This window comes from Acipenser ruthenus, chromosome 4 (genome assembly GCF_902713425.1).
Source record: "Acipenser ruthenus chromosome 4, fAciRut3.2 maternal haplotype, whole genome shotgun sequence".
NCBI classification, from domain to species: Eukaryota; Metazoa; Chordata; class Actinopteri; order Acipenseriformes; family Acipenseridae; genus Acipenser; species Acipenser ruthenus.
In genome coordinates, this window is record NC_081192.1 from 54,032,991 (window position 1) to 54,049,525 (window position 16,535).

Genomic DNA, 16,535 nt, shown 5'->3' on the forward strand with positions numbered 1-16,535 from the left:
GCCAACTCTCCGACGGGACCAAGGGAGTTTTTTCTCTCCACTGAAGTGTGAGATTAGTCGAATCTTTGATTGCCTTATTAAAATAAATAAATTATATATATATATATATATATATATATATATATATATATATATATATATATATATATATATATATATATAAAGAAAAGCATATTTCAGGTACTTAAAAAGGTAGAATAATTGATTACAAATCAATTATCAGGACGTTTCAGACTACAATATACTAATATATATATATATATATATATATATATATATATATATACAGTGCCTATAGAAAGTCTATACCCGCTTGAACTTTTTTCACATTTTGTTGTGTCAGTGCCTCAGAGATTCATGCATTTAAATGAGGATTTTTTTCTACTTATCTACACACCATACTCCACACTGTTAAGGGGAAAAAGTTGAAAAACTGAAAGATCATAATTGGATAAGTCACCACCCCCCTGAGTTAATACTTGGTGGAAGCACCTTTGGCAGCAATTACAGCTGTGAGTCTGTTGGGATAGCCTGTACCAACTTTGCACACCTAGATTTGGCAATACTTGACCATTCTTCTTTACAAAATTGTTCAGGCTCTGTCAAGTTCCTTGGGGAGCGTTGATGGACAGCTATCTTCAAGTCATGCCACAAATTTTCGATTGGATTTAGGTCGGGGCTCTGACTGGGCCACTCATTCACCATTTTGTTCCTTAGCCACTCCAGTGTAGCTTTGGCTGTGTGCTTTGGGTCGTTGTCATGCTGAAAGGTGAACTTCCGTCTCAGTTTCAGCTTTCTTGCAGAGGGCAGCAGGTTTTCCTCAAGGACTTCTCTGTACTTTGCTCCATTCATTTTCCCTTCTATCCTGACAAGTGCCCCAGTCCCGGCAGATGAGAAACATCCCCATAACATGATGCTGCCACCACCATGCTTCACAGTAGGGATGGTGTCCTTTGGGTGATGCGCTATGTTGGGTTTGCGCCAAACATAACGCTTTGAGTTTAGGCCAAAAAGTTCAATTTTAGTTTCATCAGACCTCAAAACTTTTTGCCACATGGCTACAGAATCTCTTGAGTGTTTTTTTGCATACTTCAAACTGGATTCAAGATGGGCTTTCTTGAGTAATGGCTTCCTTCTTGCCACCCTACCATACAGGCCAAATTTGTGGAGTGCTTGGGATATTGTTGTGACATGCACACTTTGACCAGTCTTGGCCATAAAAGCCTGTAGCTCTTGCAAAGTTGCCATTGGCCTCTTAGTAGCCTCTCTGATCAGTCTCCTTCTTGCTTGGTCATCCAGTTTGTAGGGACGGCCTGATCTAGGCAGGGTCTTGGTGGTGCCATACACCTTCCACTTCTTAATAATCATCTTGACCATGCTCCAAGGGATATTCAAGGCCTTTGATATTTTTTTATACCCATCCCCTGATCGGTGCCTTTCAACAACTTTGTCCCAGAGTTCTTTTGAAAGCGCCTTGGTGCTCATGGTTGAGTCTTTGCTTTGAAATGCACTACCCAGCAGAAGGAACCTACAGGAACTGCTGAATTTATCCTGAAATCATGTGAATCACTACAATTTAACACAGGTGGAGGCCACTTGATGTGTGATTTTGAAGGCTAATTTAGGATTGCTATTACAAGGGGAGTGGACGCTTATCCAACCAAGCTATTTCAGTTTTTATTTTTAATTAATTTTCTACAAATTTCTAGAATATTTTTTTTACTTGGAAGTTGTGGGGTAGGATGTGTAGATTAATGAAAAAAACCCTATTTTAATGCATTTTAATTCCAGGCTATAAGGCAACAAAAGGTGAACATTTTGAAGGGGGGTGTAGACTTTCTATAGGCACTATATATATATATATATATATATATATATATATATATATATATATATATATATATATGCTAATTTTGCATTGATTGTTTTGCATTGGTGGTGCAGTTTCGGGGTGTCGGGGGTCCTCTTTTGGGGGTAATTGGAGCACACTTCCCAACCTTAGAAGCCCTGAGGTTGTATAAACATGAGAAAAAGTAAGGAAAAACTGCAAAAATACTGTTGTCAAATATTATAAGTGTGGCCTACCTCCTCCACGCTGGACCACAAAGTCTAGAAAACTACAGTTGAATAACGGTATGATGCATCGAAATACTACAAAAAGCATGTTCCATTCTGGATGCCAAAACATAGCCATTGTAAACATAGCCAATGACTAATTTTGTGCATTATTGCTTCTTTCGTTCTTAAATGGAGTATGGCATTTGCAACAAACAGTATTGGTTGTTAGTTATTCACCCTGTTCAAAATCTGTATTCATATTGCTCCAAAATAATGGAGCTGTCTTGCTTTCTGTATGATTGACAAAAGTTTGGGGGTATTTTTGTAGGACACTGAAAAAAGATAAATAGCTGAAAAATGAAAATCCATACTTTTCAGACCCCAGAATATTTTGTTAAAGAACATCTAGTTGTTATATTCAAGAATTGAATTGTGGCAGAGTGTCCCGTCCCTATGTGTTATTATTTGTATTATTATTTGTATTTTTGTTTGCGGCGAAGTTAAAAGCGCACCGTCTTTTATTATTTATATTTAAAAACCCCGTGAGGATGCATGACTGATCAGCAACTGATTATTTAACTAGCTGACAGTCATGCATCCTTACCAAACGCGTGCAGACTCTGGCCGAGGGGTAATAAGATAATTAACAACTAGTTAACCCCTCGGCCAGAGTATAAGAACCTGCAGCTGCCCGTGCTGCGGGGTGGAGTGTACAGAGGAGAGTACGGGGAGAGAGCGAGAGCGAGGAAACATAACGACATTTAAAAACGACTGCTAAACAGTCTTTGTTTATTCGTTTGGCCCTTGTGCCTTTTTGTTTTGTGTTTTATTCATTGTTTAAATCTTTTGTTTTTGTTTATTTGATTAATTAAATACGCTGAATGCAGTAGCATTCAGCTTCACCCGCCCATCCATTGTTTTGGTTTCTGTACTTCCTGGTCCGTGACGTCACCACACCTCACCACTGTGAGCCAGACTGTCACATGAATGCATTGAATTGACTGTTTCACTGTATACAAAATATTTCAGCAAGCAGGATGATCACCACGTCTTCAAAATGGCTTCCAAGCTGTTAGCTGTTTAGCTGTACCACTGCACCACAGTCTTCAAGCTGTGTCAAACAGGAGGAACCCAGTCTTATTGCTTTAAGAAATCCTTACTGCTTTACCAAAGATGATGCAAACTACACAACAGAGACTTCATGAAAGTATTACAAAAGAGGCTGAACTTTGCTGGTGACTCCAAAGGGGGTGTCACATTTGCTCTGACACTCCTGGGGTAGGGAATGGGAAACCGTCAGGGACTCTTTCTCCTAATCCAGCAATAGTGAACCTTACTGGCCAGACACTGAGCACATTCAGTGGATAAAAGCAGGGCAGATCTCTGTTCTCCGGGATCGGTAGCTCGCCCACCTCTGCTCTGGATTACTTGGTGTAAAAGTGATTCTGGCTTAAGGCTTGTGAGATCGGAAGACGCTCACACGCCCTCAGAACATCTGTGCTGTGTGGGGACCCGCTGCGGCGAGGAGAAAAAACATAACTGGACATTCCAAATTGTGGGCAAAATAAATAAAAATAATAATTGGTCTAAATTAAAAAAGAAAAATAATAATAATAATTTAAATATACATCCAGCTATATATACCCCCTACACTGAGACAGAACTACACGTACTTATCTCCTGTAATCCCGTTACAAGTCCCATGTTAAGAAATGCTTATCGCACAACTTCAGAACAAATAAAACAAGGACCAATAAAATGTGGTATCACAAAAAAGAAGCCCACCAGGTACAGGGCACAGAGCAGTTCCCCATGATTGTCACAAGTATATTCTCAGGAATTTCACAACAGACTTCTCTGAATAATCTCAAAACAGGTGCAGTTTTTTATCAATATAAATTACAGTATAGTCAAGATATACACATCGCTAAACTGTCGGTGATAGTCCTTAAAATCATAGCATCGAATCATGCTGTTGGAAAATATTTTAATTAGGGCTGTCAAGCGATTTAAAAAATGAATCACAATTACAAATTTAATCGTTAATCTTGGTTTTAATCTAATTTTTAATTGATACAATTACTGCATCCAACTCATTAAAATTTGTTTTATTACTGATATTATTACTATTATTATTAATATTATTATTAGCATTGTCCAAAATACAGTGCATCAAAAACCTTGTTTCCTTATTTCTGGATTCATTTTGTTGGCCCCTCTTTATGGTTTTATATTTTAATAATACAGAAAAACTACTCCAGCATTTGCTGTTAAATTGTTTGAACCAACTGCTCAATCACAATGGAGTTGGTTTATTACTCACTTTACTGCATTTCAAATTAAACTGTATATTTTCTTATCAGTTTAATTTAAAAGGGGCATTAAATATTTTGTTATAACTTGAACCTATTTTAATAAAACAAAGTGTTCAGTGAGTAATGGTTATATGTTCCTAATTGTAAACAATATATTTTAAAATAAATGTGGTAATTGAAATCAAATTAAAGATCGGTAGCTATCCACTTTGCACCAGCATTGGTTATACGGGGTGTCCCACTGAAAGTAGCCCCTGTAGGTAGAACAAGCATTACAATATACAAATCAATAATAAATAACTAATCCCATGGTGGAGCAACACAGACATGTACAGGAATCCTCGTTATTACAAACTCCCAATGTGAACATGGACTGAATGCCAACATCAAACTGAAATACTTATGGGGCTAATTTCAAGTGGGACACCCTGTATCGTACTGACGTGATGTAGCTTGATTCACAGAGTTGCAGAAATCCTGAATTTTAAAAAAAGGTACTCCGCTGAAACGGACGGGTTTCATTTGTTTTTCTGTCATTGCTGCCTGTAGCAGAAGAACTGTTAGAAAGTGTATTTTGAGAAGTGAAGGTGTGTTTACAGCATGCAGGAGGTACAGCAGACTAGATGCATTCTGTGATACTGGAACTAACAGATACAAGTAACAGTCTTTCTATCCAATGAACTGTCAGAAAGTTTAAAAAAATAAACTTCACATTCATGAGTCCTTCTCTTTTAGTGCTTTGCTTCATAATACAGTTCCGTGACTAACTTTCTATTCAAACAACGACTGCACTCGAGTATATTAAAACAGTGCTGCAGGGAATTAATTACAGTATGCTGAGAAGATAAAGACGGCAATTAACATGCATTAAAAAACAATAATCTAAAAAATATATATATACATGTTAGTCACAGGAGTTAACTGTGATTAATTGACCTAATTTTAAATAAAAGTATTTCCTTTATAAAGTTGATATTTGTTATAGTCTTTCTTTGAAAATGAAATAATTTGGAGTTATAAATCATATATATTTTACCAGACACATTTTGTTTGACATACAGTGAAGCTATTCTGGAGGTTGCATTGCTGAGTATGAGAGGTAACCATATAACAAAGCACATATTAATAGTACTTCATTTTTTTTAAAGAAAGGCATCAATTGTTAGTCGTAGTGGTGTGCTAGTGGCACAACTTTAACACAGCACATGAATAATTCTTGTTTGTGCTATGAGGGAATCTCAATGGAATGAACGCGACACTTTGAAGTTTGTTGTAAACCCATGTCAAAATAAAACAAAATTACTTTTTTTGTGGATTTTATTTCAGGAATAATATTGCTTCTATCATAGAGTGCAACCTCAGTGTTTGTTGTAAACATAGCCATTGACAGCTGAGAGATTTAAAAACATTACATACATCTACAGCTACAGTGGGTCCCAAGGGGATGGACCCCAGTACTACCTCAATTTGTGTGGTAACGGGAGACAAGTCACACTCCTGCGGTGCAGTTTGAAGTGTAAACTTAATACTTATCTTTTCCAGCAGAGTGCGCCAAATAGCTTTTAGGGATTTACTGGGCTATAAACCATTGCTCAAAAACATGATTAATTCTGCTTGAGGAATTGTTTTAAAAAACCCACTCCCCCAATCACTTTCTTGGTTATGCATATTTTATGAAGATTTTACAGCTTTAGACCTGCCTGTCACTTAAGTACAGGATACCCACTTTTTGTCACTGACAAAAAAACAGACAGGGGAGAAAGAAAGTTGTAGTTTCAGCAAAACCAAAACTGGGTAAGCTCTTATTACACCATGCACAAAGTATAATGTCCTCATATCATTCCACACTAAATAATGCAAGTAGCATCTACTTTAGCAAAAAGAGTATTACATTTCTATAATATCTGTGATGTTGAGTGACATCAGCATGGAGGTGTTTAGTCGCGAACACACACCACTGAACATCTAAGTTAGTTCCAAAGACCACCCAATTGAGCTGTAATGAAACTGTGTTCATCATTAAAAATAAATATATATTGTTGATGGATTTAGTGGATTTCACGCTGATGGATGTTCAATCTTCTGTTCACCAAAAACCCAAGAAGGGTACTGGCAGTCTTCAAAATTTATCCGAGACAGACCACCCTCAAATGAGCAAAATCACTGAATTTACAGTCTTTTCACTATAACTAAAAACTAAGCCTTTCTTCATAGACAAAAATAAGAAAAAAGGGTTACACTGAATAGACAAATTAGCAGCAAGTCATAGTCACAAGTTGTCCATCAGTACCCATTGCTAAAGGTGGTGCCTAAATACACTTCTCCTTTAGATAAATAATAAATGAGATGCTTTCACAATATCCACTAACAAGTACTGAGATGGGAGCTTCATGCTTTGGAAAGTGCTGTAACCCTCAACAAAGTATTTCTAGCAGTCTACTAAAATGGTAAAAGTAAATTGGGAGGCGGGCCTTGGTGGACTGCTGAGCCTATAAAATAAAGCTCTGTTGTTCCCTCAGGTTGGCCCCTATAGGACAACAAACGAGCGAGCTGAAGCTCTATTGCTAGACTGAGAACGGCCGGAGAATGAAAAGAAAAGAAAACAAAATAAAATAAAATAAAATAAAATAAAATAAAATAAATATAGGGGTAGCGGAGAAACCGTGGGCAGGCCCAAAAGTATAGACCGTAGTCTGAGGGAACGGTGGAGTGTAGGATGGAGACCCGGACCGTGCGGGTAGCGACGGTCGGGGAAACGCTGCAGAGTGCAGCACCTTTATTTTGTAGTTTTGTTAGTAGTGTTTTGTTTTCCCTTTTTCTTTGTGCCTTTTGTTTTCATTATTATTTTGAGCACTTGTATGTGCACTGGAGTATATACTGTATTGGTAACCCTGTGGTCCTGATTACTGTTGGCAGTATTCAGGCCACGGACAACAGCGCCCTCTGCTGGTAAAAAAATAAATCAGTGCGTCTGAGCAGCGTTACAAATAAAGTTTTGTCTCCTGTGTGTCAGTGAATTGCCCACCACCCTTCCACACTTGTGCATGTAAACGCCACCATTGTTTCAATTGAAGGATGCCAATACTTTCTTCTGCAACTGAAGATAGATGGATAGATAGAAAGTCTAGTAATCTAGCTGTATACAAGAAGAAAAAAGGTAAGGATACAGGTCAAACTGATGTGGTTTGGATCGTATTGATAAGGATTTTCGGTGTTAAATAATGTTCCTTCTGAAGTCCCTTTAAAAAAAGTCATCCTCCTCACTCTCTGAGGTTTCAGCATCATTTTTTTGCAAACACTTGCTAGCTCCCTGCGTAGCCATGTTGCTTCTGTTCATGACATGTATCCCCTCCTGCGGGGGTATAGGACCAACTTTAAAGCACAGTCTTTTGAATATGTGGCTGTCCTACCTCCGCCAACCTGAAGACAAATACTAAGACAGTACTTCTCACACATGACTGACTGCATGTGATTTATACTTATACTTTGAACACGGGCACCACCATTGACTGATTCGGTCATCCCTTGGCCTTGATCCCATGCAAGAGAATAGTGTACTTTAGGCCTTACAGAAACAGAAATTCAAGCCACTGACACATGGAACAGTAAAGAGGACAGTGGAAGGCTTGTTTGTTTGTTTTCCCTGCAAATACTGAGACAGATCTGGAGCTATGTAATAAAGCAGTACTTGCCACACACTGTGGGAATACAGTTAGCCAGACCTGCTAACAAGTTCTATAGTACACAGATTGTCACACTATACCATGTTCCTTCGAATTTAAGACGCACTTTTTAAACCAAATTTCTCTTCTCAAAAATGGCTGTGTTTTAAATTCGATTAGAAAACTATTCAGAACCATCAGCCAATCAGCTTCCAGCTCTAGCGGGCTCTAATAGACGGTAGATGCCCGCTGGAACGTCTCGGCACCAACTGTGAATCAAATTTAAAATCAAGTGCTGTATTTTTAAGTGTAGTTCACATCTATTGGACAGTAAATACTAAACAAAGACACAATTGGTCCAAATTAATTTTAGTATCCACAAAAACAAGCCAATCAATACTTTGCATCGACGAAAGCAACTAATCCTGTACCTGCAACTGCCAAGACACAGCACAGCATCTTTCAACAACAACAAAGCAAGACGTGGCCAGTTCAGTAATATTTCTCCATTCATATATAGATTCAGGAGAGAAAGGCTTTGGCTGAAGGTAGAAACATTTGATTTAGAAGGCATTTTAGAGTGGTATTCAATGAGAGATGGTATTGGTAGTTCAGACTCCATCGTACACGGACTGTCCAGTAATTGCTCAGTTCATTCCTCAGGCAATGTCCTGATTATAAATAGCGGTTTAAAACCCTAACAAGTTAATAAAAAATAAAAATTGATTTACTAAATACAAACTAATTGTTTTTCTCTTTATATGTATGTCATGCTTGTTCTTTATTTTAAAATTTTTAAAAACCTCAGCGAAAGGTACCCAACGTACCAATACAAGTTCAATCTAGGTTTGAAGGTGCTTTAAGAAAACAACGGTAAAAATAATTTTCTAATAGCGATAGTGCCCTCTCGATGAGGGCTCTACCGTGTGATAGTTGACCTCGCCTTTGGCTCGGGACGCATAACTCCTGTCCTGGTCAACTATCACGTGGTACAGCCATCATCGAGGGGCACTATCACTTAGTGATGTGTGTATTAAAATCACCAATAAAAGACATGACCGCCCGAATACACAAACATCAACGTGACTGACTGCTCAAGAAAAGACAAACAAAAATCTTACTGCCCGTTTTAGAATCATCCATGCAGCCATTCATACATACTCTTCCTTTCACAGAAAAATGTAAATGGCTATTTACAGGTCTGAATAAATAGCCAGAGCTGACAATGATTTGCATTGGATTACAGTAGTCTCACAGATAGCCTGGAGCATATCTTTAGGATGTCAACACATTCAGGTCAAGGACCAGGTTAAAGAATTACCTTTGTGTGTTCAGGCTATAGAAAAGTGAATGTGCTGACATGCCCAAGCAATCACAAGATACCTTTGGCAGAACCGTAAACTATTAGATATTAGTTGTTGTTGTTTTTAAAACAAAATTAAACAGAAATGAAGTTACCATGGATGCCGAGTTATTTTCTAGCTATGTTTAATTAAATGCAAAAAAACCCACTTCATTCTTCACCCCTATATTTTCACTTCTAAATCTTTACTAGATGATGCCTAAGACTTTTCCTCTTCGACTGAACAAACAGGACCTTTCAAATTAAAAGTGGACAAACGTAAACTGTCCGGAATGTCACATAAAAACTAGCTAACAAGAGGAATTACCCACTGAGTGGTGAAGTTGCACTCACTGCCTCAATAAAAAAAAAAACCTACACATCTTTAATGTTAGTGGCACTTTGAAGTACTTAGTGGTTAATAGATTAATGCAAACTTCCATTTCCAGTTACATCTGTCCTCATTCTGTTAGCTCAAGATCCATCATCAAGGAAGCAGGATGTTCTACTAGCTTCTAATCTTTTTGTCATGTTGAATGCAGAGTTGCGGCTCCGGTATTTACATGAAAAGAAGATGAAGCTTGACAGCTCACCTAATGCACTTTTTGACTGAAATACAAAATGGATAGGAGGTTAAAATGTAATATTGCTACTTTAACAAATCTAATCTATGTGATTTATTTATGTAGCATTTTCTTTTGGCATACTGTATAAGAAAAATTTGAAAGACGATTCTTTCAGCCAATTTCATTGCTTTATAGCTGCTACTGTATAAACTCTGTATGAGGCTGATAGCTTTATAAATGTAAGAGATGTGTCAGTAAGATGTAGGTACAAACATTATTACACAAATCAGGGACAACTAGACAGAAACCATTAGAAACTAGTATAGCTCTTCTATCAGTGGTACCATATTACAGACACACACAATTGCACATGTATGTGTTTTCTCTCATTTTAGTAAATATGAAATAAACTACTCCCTAGGACTAGAAACCATCTAAATAATGACCACAAGTTTAAAATGTATGCTGATGGCAAATATTCACATAACATCTTTCAAACTCAGTAAATAGGCTACTAAGAAGAAATGGGGGGGAAACTAAGTGCTAATTAAAAACAAGGCTTGCCCAGCACTGTGTTTACATAGAGAAGCACCCAATGCCTTTGTCAGGAATATGCTGTCAGCACTCAGTTAAGCTTCTCAAAGTTCCAGGACTGCTGAAATTAAGTAAACACTGGCTTTGAGGCGGGCAGCCTTAGAAGCTGGGTAATAGTGTTTTTATGCTTTTAGTCAAAATTGGTTTTATGCGGCACCATTAAAATAGCGTAGAATGTACAACACAGTGCGACTGTCCCTGTTTCAAATTAGAAGTTATTTTCATACATTCCCTCAAAAATAAAAAAATACACAAAATGTACCTATTAGTTCATGTTGGTTAATTAATTTCCCTTCACGGTGAAATTGTAAAGTGTAATTATTAACTTTTTTTTAATCCAATGTCAGGACTCAAGTAAGGCAAATAATATTAAAAAAAGAAAGATTTTAATAAAAAAAACGTAAAATGTGTTCTATGTCAGACAGTAAGAGTTGTTCCATATCAGGGGCAACATCCCTACTATGCACACTCAAAATCCAGTGTGCCCCCCCCCCTCCCCCCCACACATAAAAATCAATATCTATAACGAAACATTGTCTTGACCAATTGCTTGAAGACTAGTTATTTTAAAAGAAAGCCAAAATAATCATACAGAACAGACTCACTGTCAGGTGAAGCACGATTACCTTTTTACTCTCATTTTTTATTTTTAAACTAAAAATACAAGCAAGAATGTAATGTGATACAAAGTCTGCTTCAGTGCCAAATAGACAACTTTATTAAGTGAAAACATAAGGATGATAAACATCATAGGACATTAAAAAGTTAAATAATGAACAGTTTATATATAAGAGGGTACCCGTCGTGTTTTTAATTACCCGATCCGGGTCTCTTTTTACTACCCGGGTATCGATTATTAATTTGAGAATTCAAAGAAAATGGAGCAAATATGACAATGCAGTCATAAGGGAGGCAAGCACACCTCAATAATAATAATAACTGCGGTGACTATTCTTCTCAGGAAATAAATCGGAAAGAAAACAACATAACATCCTGTTGGGTTGATAACTCTTAATTATCCTTAATAATTGCAATACGGAATGCTTTATCTATAGTTATTGTGCAGATATAGTTTCTTACTAAAAAGATCAAATAAGTAGCCTTTATCTAAAAATAAATAAACAAATAACTAAAGTATTGTGAGCGGTGTACCCCAGAAAACATACTGAAAACAATAAACATTTTTATTTTTATTTTATTTTAATGAAGTAGATTTGCTAAGAAAAAGCATACGCACTCCAAAATGCGTAGGTGCAAAATACCAAATTAAATCAGTATGAGAAAAACTTTGCTCACAATGCTTTGCTTGGATGCCATGTTAATGAAATATTTACGTTTATTTGTCAGTTCAGATTTGGAGAACTACCCCTTTAAGTTTCATTTTGGACTATTGTATTTGCCATAGAGTGACCAATGAATGATAAAATTAGAACAAACCAAATGTGACAAAAAGGGACACACAGGAAAAGCAAGAGAAAGATAAGAAGCAGTAATATATTCTCCTTGTCTATACTTTTGCTTTGTGTGAACTACTCTGTGTTCCAATTCAGAAAATAAATAAAACCTCCATTATTGGAATCCTTGCATCACCCTGAATCAATACAAGTACAGGACAACACAACATTGCATTAACAACAACAGTGAAATATGGCCAATAGATGTCGCAAAGAATCCCGCAGCACGAAGCGCATTTAACATAACTGTATTCAAACTGAGATGTTTATTATTATTAGTAGTCGTAGTAATAGTCGTAGTAGTAGTATTTTGATACTACTAAAACTACTTTACAGTACTTTAGAGTACTGAAAAAGGTTACACAAGTCTACAGATCTGAAGGGACTAAATGTGTGTGTACTATATAGTATTTAAATATGTGTCATGCACTTAAAACATTAATATATGTGATTTTTTTCACGGCATGTACCCGATTCCAGATTTTCTATCCGTGCCGACCTCTAATACTGTGTGTGTGTGTATATATATATATAATGGCAGAGTAGAGGGAGGAGCCAGAGAGGAACACCTGGCTCCAATTGAGTTAATGAGGGCTCTGCATAAAAGGTTTGGAAACCCTGTAGTCAGGGCTGTGTGCCAGGCTGTGAAGCCGCATGGCCGGAGACCTGTGTAGTCCCAGAGAAAGGTACTGTGTGTACATTGTTTCCTTGCTGGTAAATGGCACAGCCTTCCAGCGTGTTAGTTAGGGCCTTTCCAGAAAAGTTTAGTTAGGCTTTTGTTTGGTTTATTTGTTTATTGTAAATAAACAAGTGCAACGGTGCTAAAATCAAAGAAAATAATAGATGGGATTCAGTGAGTTACAGGAAAAGAATTCCATCTAGGGTTTATGTGACATCGTACACTACAAGACTGTTTGATAATTCAGGAACGGTGAATTAAACTGGGTAGTTATTGAACTGCAAAAAATATATTATTTTTAAGGAAAAGGTGTTTCAATGGGGTATGCTTTTTATTTTATTTTTTAGTCGCTGTCAGAGTGGAAAATTATTTGTTTTGTTCGCTTGGTTGGTGCTGCCGTTGGTGGAGACAGAGGTGGTGTTTCCAAGAAATCATTTATTACTTTCATTTTAGATTAAACACTACTTTTGTTTTTACAGTTTTGTATGTACATAAACCTGTTTAGACACAAGTTTGTTTTGAAATGTTTATTTTATTATAGTTTTTTTTTCATTTTTTTGAAGTAGTGCATTATATGTGGTAAGTTAGAAAATAAACCCTTTTATGTTTAATTGTTCATGTAAATACAGCATTTCGGCTGTGTAGTTGTTTGATTGATGTGCTTGAATAAAACTTTTGAGTTGTATCTGATAGTTTGTCTTTCATTTTAATAGTGATGATGTTCAAAATGTACCGCGGCAGTTCTTTAAAGTAGTCCATAAATGTACATTGTGTGTGTGTGTGTGTTGGGGTGGTGTGTATGTTTTGTACGGCCTTTCTGCTGGAGATTAGGTGAGATTAAGTCTGAATAACGGGATCTTGACTGCTGAAACCTCATGAGCCACAAGCACGATTCCTGCTCCGGTTCACATGGGTTTTTACAGCTGTTTTTGTCGTGAGAAAGTGATTGACCCTGCCCTTAAAGTCACTCTGCCAAAAGGACATCTTTTTGCTGTTTCATGATGTATTTGCGTGACAACGTCACACAGTCATGACTGTAGAGTCAATTTTCATGTGTATGTAAACCAAACCAGAGACAGATTTGTTAAAAGTGCCTAAAAACCACAAATTGTGAGTGTTGTCGAGTGACTTAAAATTAGACATTTTGTTTGAAAGTGGTCGGGGTGCACAGGAGTCAAATATGGATCAAAAGGTCAAGTATAATCTTCTAGACGAATATACAATTTTGATGTCACTACTGCAGTATTATGCCTTTTTTTTCGAATGGCTCAGGATGCAAATATATTCTTCATCCATGTATTATATTAAAATAGAACAATTCACATGAAAAAAGTGAACGTGTGCTGCATTGTTTTGTTAAAATAGAAAAATCGCTGACTTTGTTGTACAATATGTGCCTCTGAAAATACTATTGCTAGTAGAAGGCATCGACTGAGCAGCTGCCCCAGTGCACTAAGTCCGTACTGCAATAAAACGTGTAGGAGTCATTTAAAAGGGTAATGTTTTATTTACAGCATGTTAAAATATGATCATTAAATGTATATAATGAAATGTCCAAAGAATCTGCCAGCTTTCTATCTTTATCCATAAACTGGACTAGATCCAACCCATGTGAGCGATAAGGCCCCGTCATAACCTATATAACCGATCTCGAGAACCGTACTCAAAAACGTTTTAATTAATCCAGCTCAAAGCATGCACATGAAAGTACTGTTTCATGTTTTGTCGGGTTAAAATAGTTTGGTTACAGTAGCAGAGCAATGGACTGTGAGACTTAATATGACAGTATCCCACCATGCACTGTATTTTATGTTTACAACCCGGCAGATATGGAGTCCATGCCCACGGAAGACATAGCGCTTCTTAGCATGAACGTTTTGGCTGTTTCTTAAAAACACAAGGTACATTTTATCATAATGTGTGTGTTTCGTTTTGAACTCTGAAGTTCTCCTTGACTGATTTCATCGCTCCAGATATCAATGTGCCTTGATTTCGGCACCACGTCGCTCCATCATCCACCATTTTACAACAAGCCTCAGAAATTGTATACGGTACAGCAGTACTGATAGTCATTCTCAAAACATATCAGAAAGCCTTTTTGGGATATTGGAGGATGCACAAAAAGATGTAGTTTGGTATTACAGTGTCCACACTTGTGACAAACTGCACTAACAGATGCGATCTAATTTAGAACTGGACTCGAGACTACTACTGCTAATGGCCTGCAAGTATACCAGACCTCAGGGGGGGGGAAATCAGTAACATGATGGCAAAAATGTGTTTTAAAAATGCTGTTTTGTACACTCATTTTATAGAGAAGCTCAAATGCAACATTGTTATAATGGAGGATTATATTTTGTAGAACATTCATTTTTGAGTGCTCATGTGGCAGGATACATAAAAATAATGAAAAACAAAATAAATACAGTCAAAACAAACACAAATGATAGTTAATTGTGCTGTAACATTAAAATATTAAAGCAAAAATCCTGTTTTTTTTTGTAATAGCCAAATGGTCCATGATGAGGGTTTTATTGCTAATATACTGTATATATGATGTATTTGATTTTGATGCAATGCATACAGATTTTAAATATTCATTTTAATACAAGTAGTACTAATATTGCTACAGTCCAAGCTCAGTATTTAAATATAAGTAATATATTTTCTTATATATTTTAACCCATCATAATACAAAAGATGAAGTAGAAGGAAATAAATAAATACTAAAACTGGCATCACTGTATCAGTTGCAAGAAAAATGCAAATGAAAGTGGCATTTCTTTTGCAGCAAAATACAAACTGATAATAAGTAGAAATGGCATCTCCTGTTTCACAGAATACAAGTTCAAATAACTAGAAATGACATTCCCTCTAATGGAAGCAAGTACTGAAACACGAATGGACAGAAGACCTCTTTCCTGATATAAGTAACAACTTGGCTTGCTTTCAGCAAAGAGACATTTCATTTTAGTCCTTGTCACTATCTTACCTTGCAACTAATGATATTATGGCTATGCAGAGCAATGAATACAATCCCACCATTGTGACTGAAACTGTGGCTTATTCATACAATTAAGAAAACCAGGTCTCCAGAAAAGCCCACTAAAGCATACCCGTAATAAATATTCTACTTGAGACATTAACATACATAATTCATAATTAAGTATAAAAAGCCATACCCGTTTAGCACCATGTGACAAGAGCGGGACAGAGCATTCAAGTGTTTTTTTCTGTGTCTTCTTGCGACAGCAGTGAAAATGAACACCTGGCATTTTGTCCCCAAACTAATCTGTGGAGGTGCCTAGTCCAGGTTTCACAGTCAATAAGAAAGTCCACCTTCCTGTGAAAGTCCTTAATCCATTCTGCATGGAGGAGGATTGAGTGAGTGTGTGTGTTTTCACCTTCTGCTCACAGTATGATGTAGGACACTCCCCACTTCCACCTTCCTAATCCTGTCTGTCTAGGGATTGGCTAGCTCCCTGACCCAAGAGGCTCCACAGGGCATTTCAGATGTCAGCATTCGTTCCCAACACATAGCTGAACACCAATGCAGCAAGAAACTGCAGAGATAACCCCAGATATTCACTGTCTAATTAGCGTCTAGTTCACTAGTTCTATTTTCAGTCATAAACTCTAATCCACTTCTCCTATGTGCATATCTTGGGTTAATAATCTTTCACACCATCTTTCAAAGAGCTGTCCCTTTCACTTTTACCAACCATATTATCAATTCCTCTTCAGTGAACGACAACACAAGAGAGACATAGCTCTTTTAAGATAATACAATAAACTAAATCCAATCAGTTTCTAGAAGGGCTTTTCACACAGCTTGTTTAAAGCCATCTCGTGTCTCTATTAAACT

The 16,535-nt window shown here is 36.9% G+C and overlaps 1 protein-coding gene across 1 annotated transcript in view; it reads right to left on the reverse strand.

Moving 5' to 3' along the window:
• The window catches only part of LOC117400218 (tensin-3-like), a 185,953-nt gene extending 169,976 nt beyond the window's left edge, over positions 1-15,977 (reverse strand). Inside the window, exon 1 of the mRNA XM_059022543.1 lies at positions 15,853-15,977. Coding sequence (XP_058878526.1) covers positions 15,853-15,945 — 93 coding nt within the window. The 5' untranslated portion in view covers positions 15,946-15,977. The remainder of the gene's footprint in view (positions 1-15,852) is intronic.
• Between the last annotated feature and the right edge of the window lie 558 nt (positions 15,978-16,535).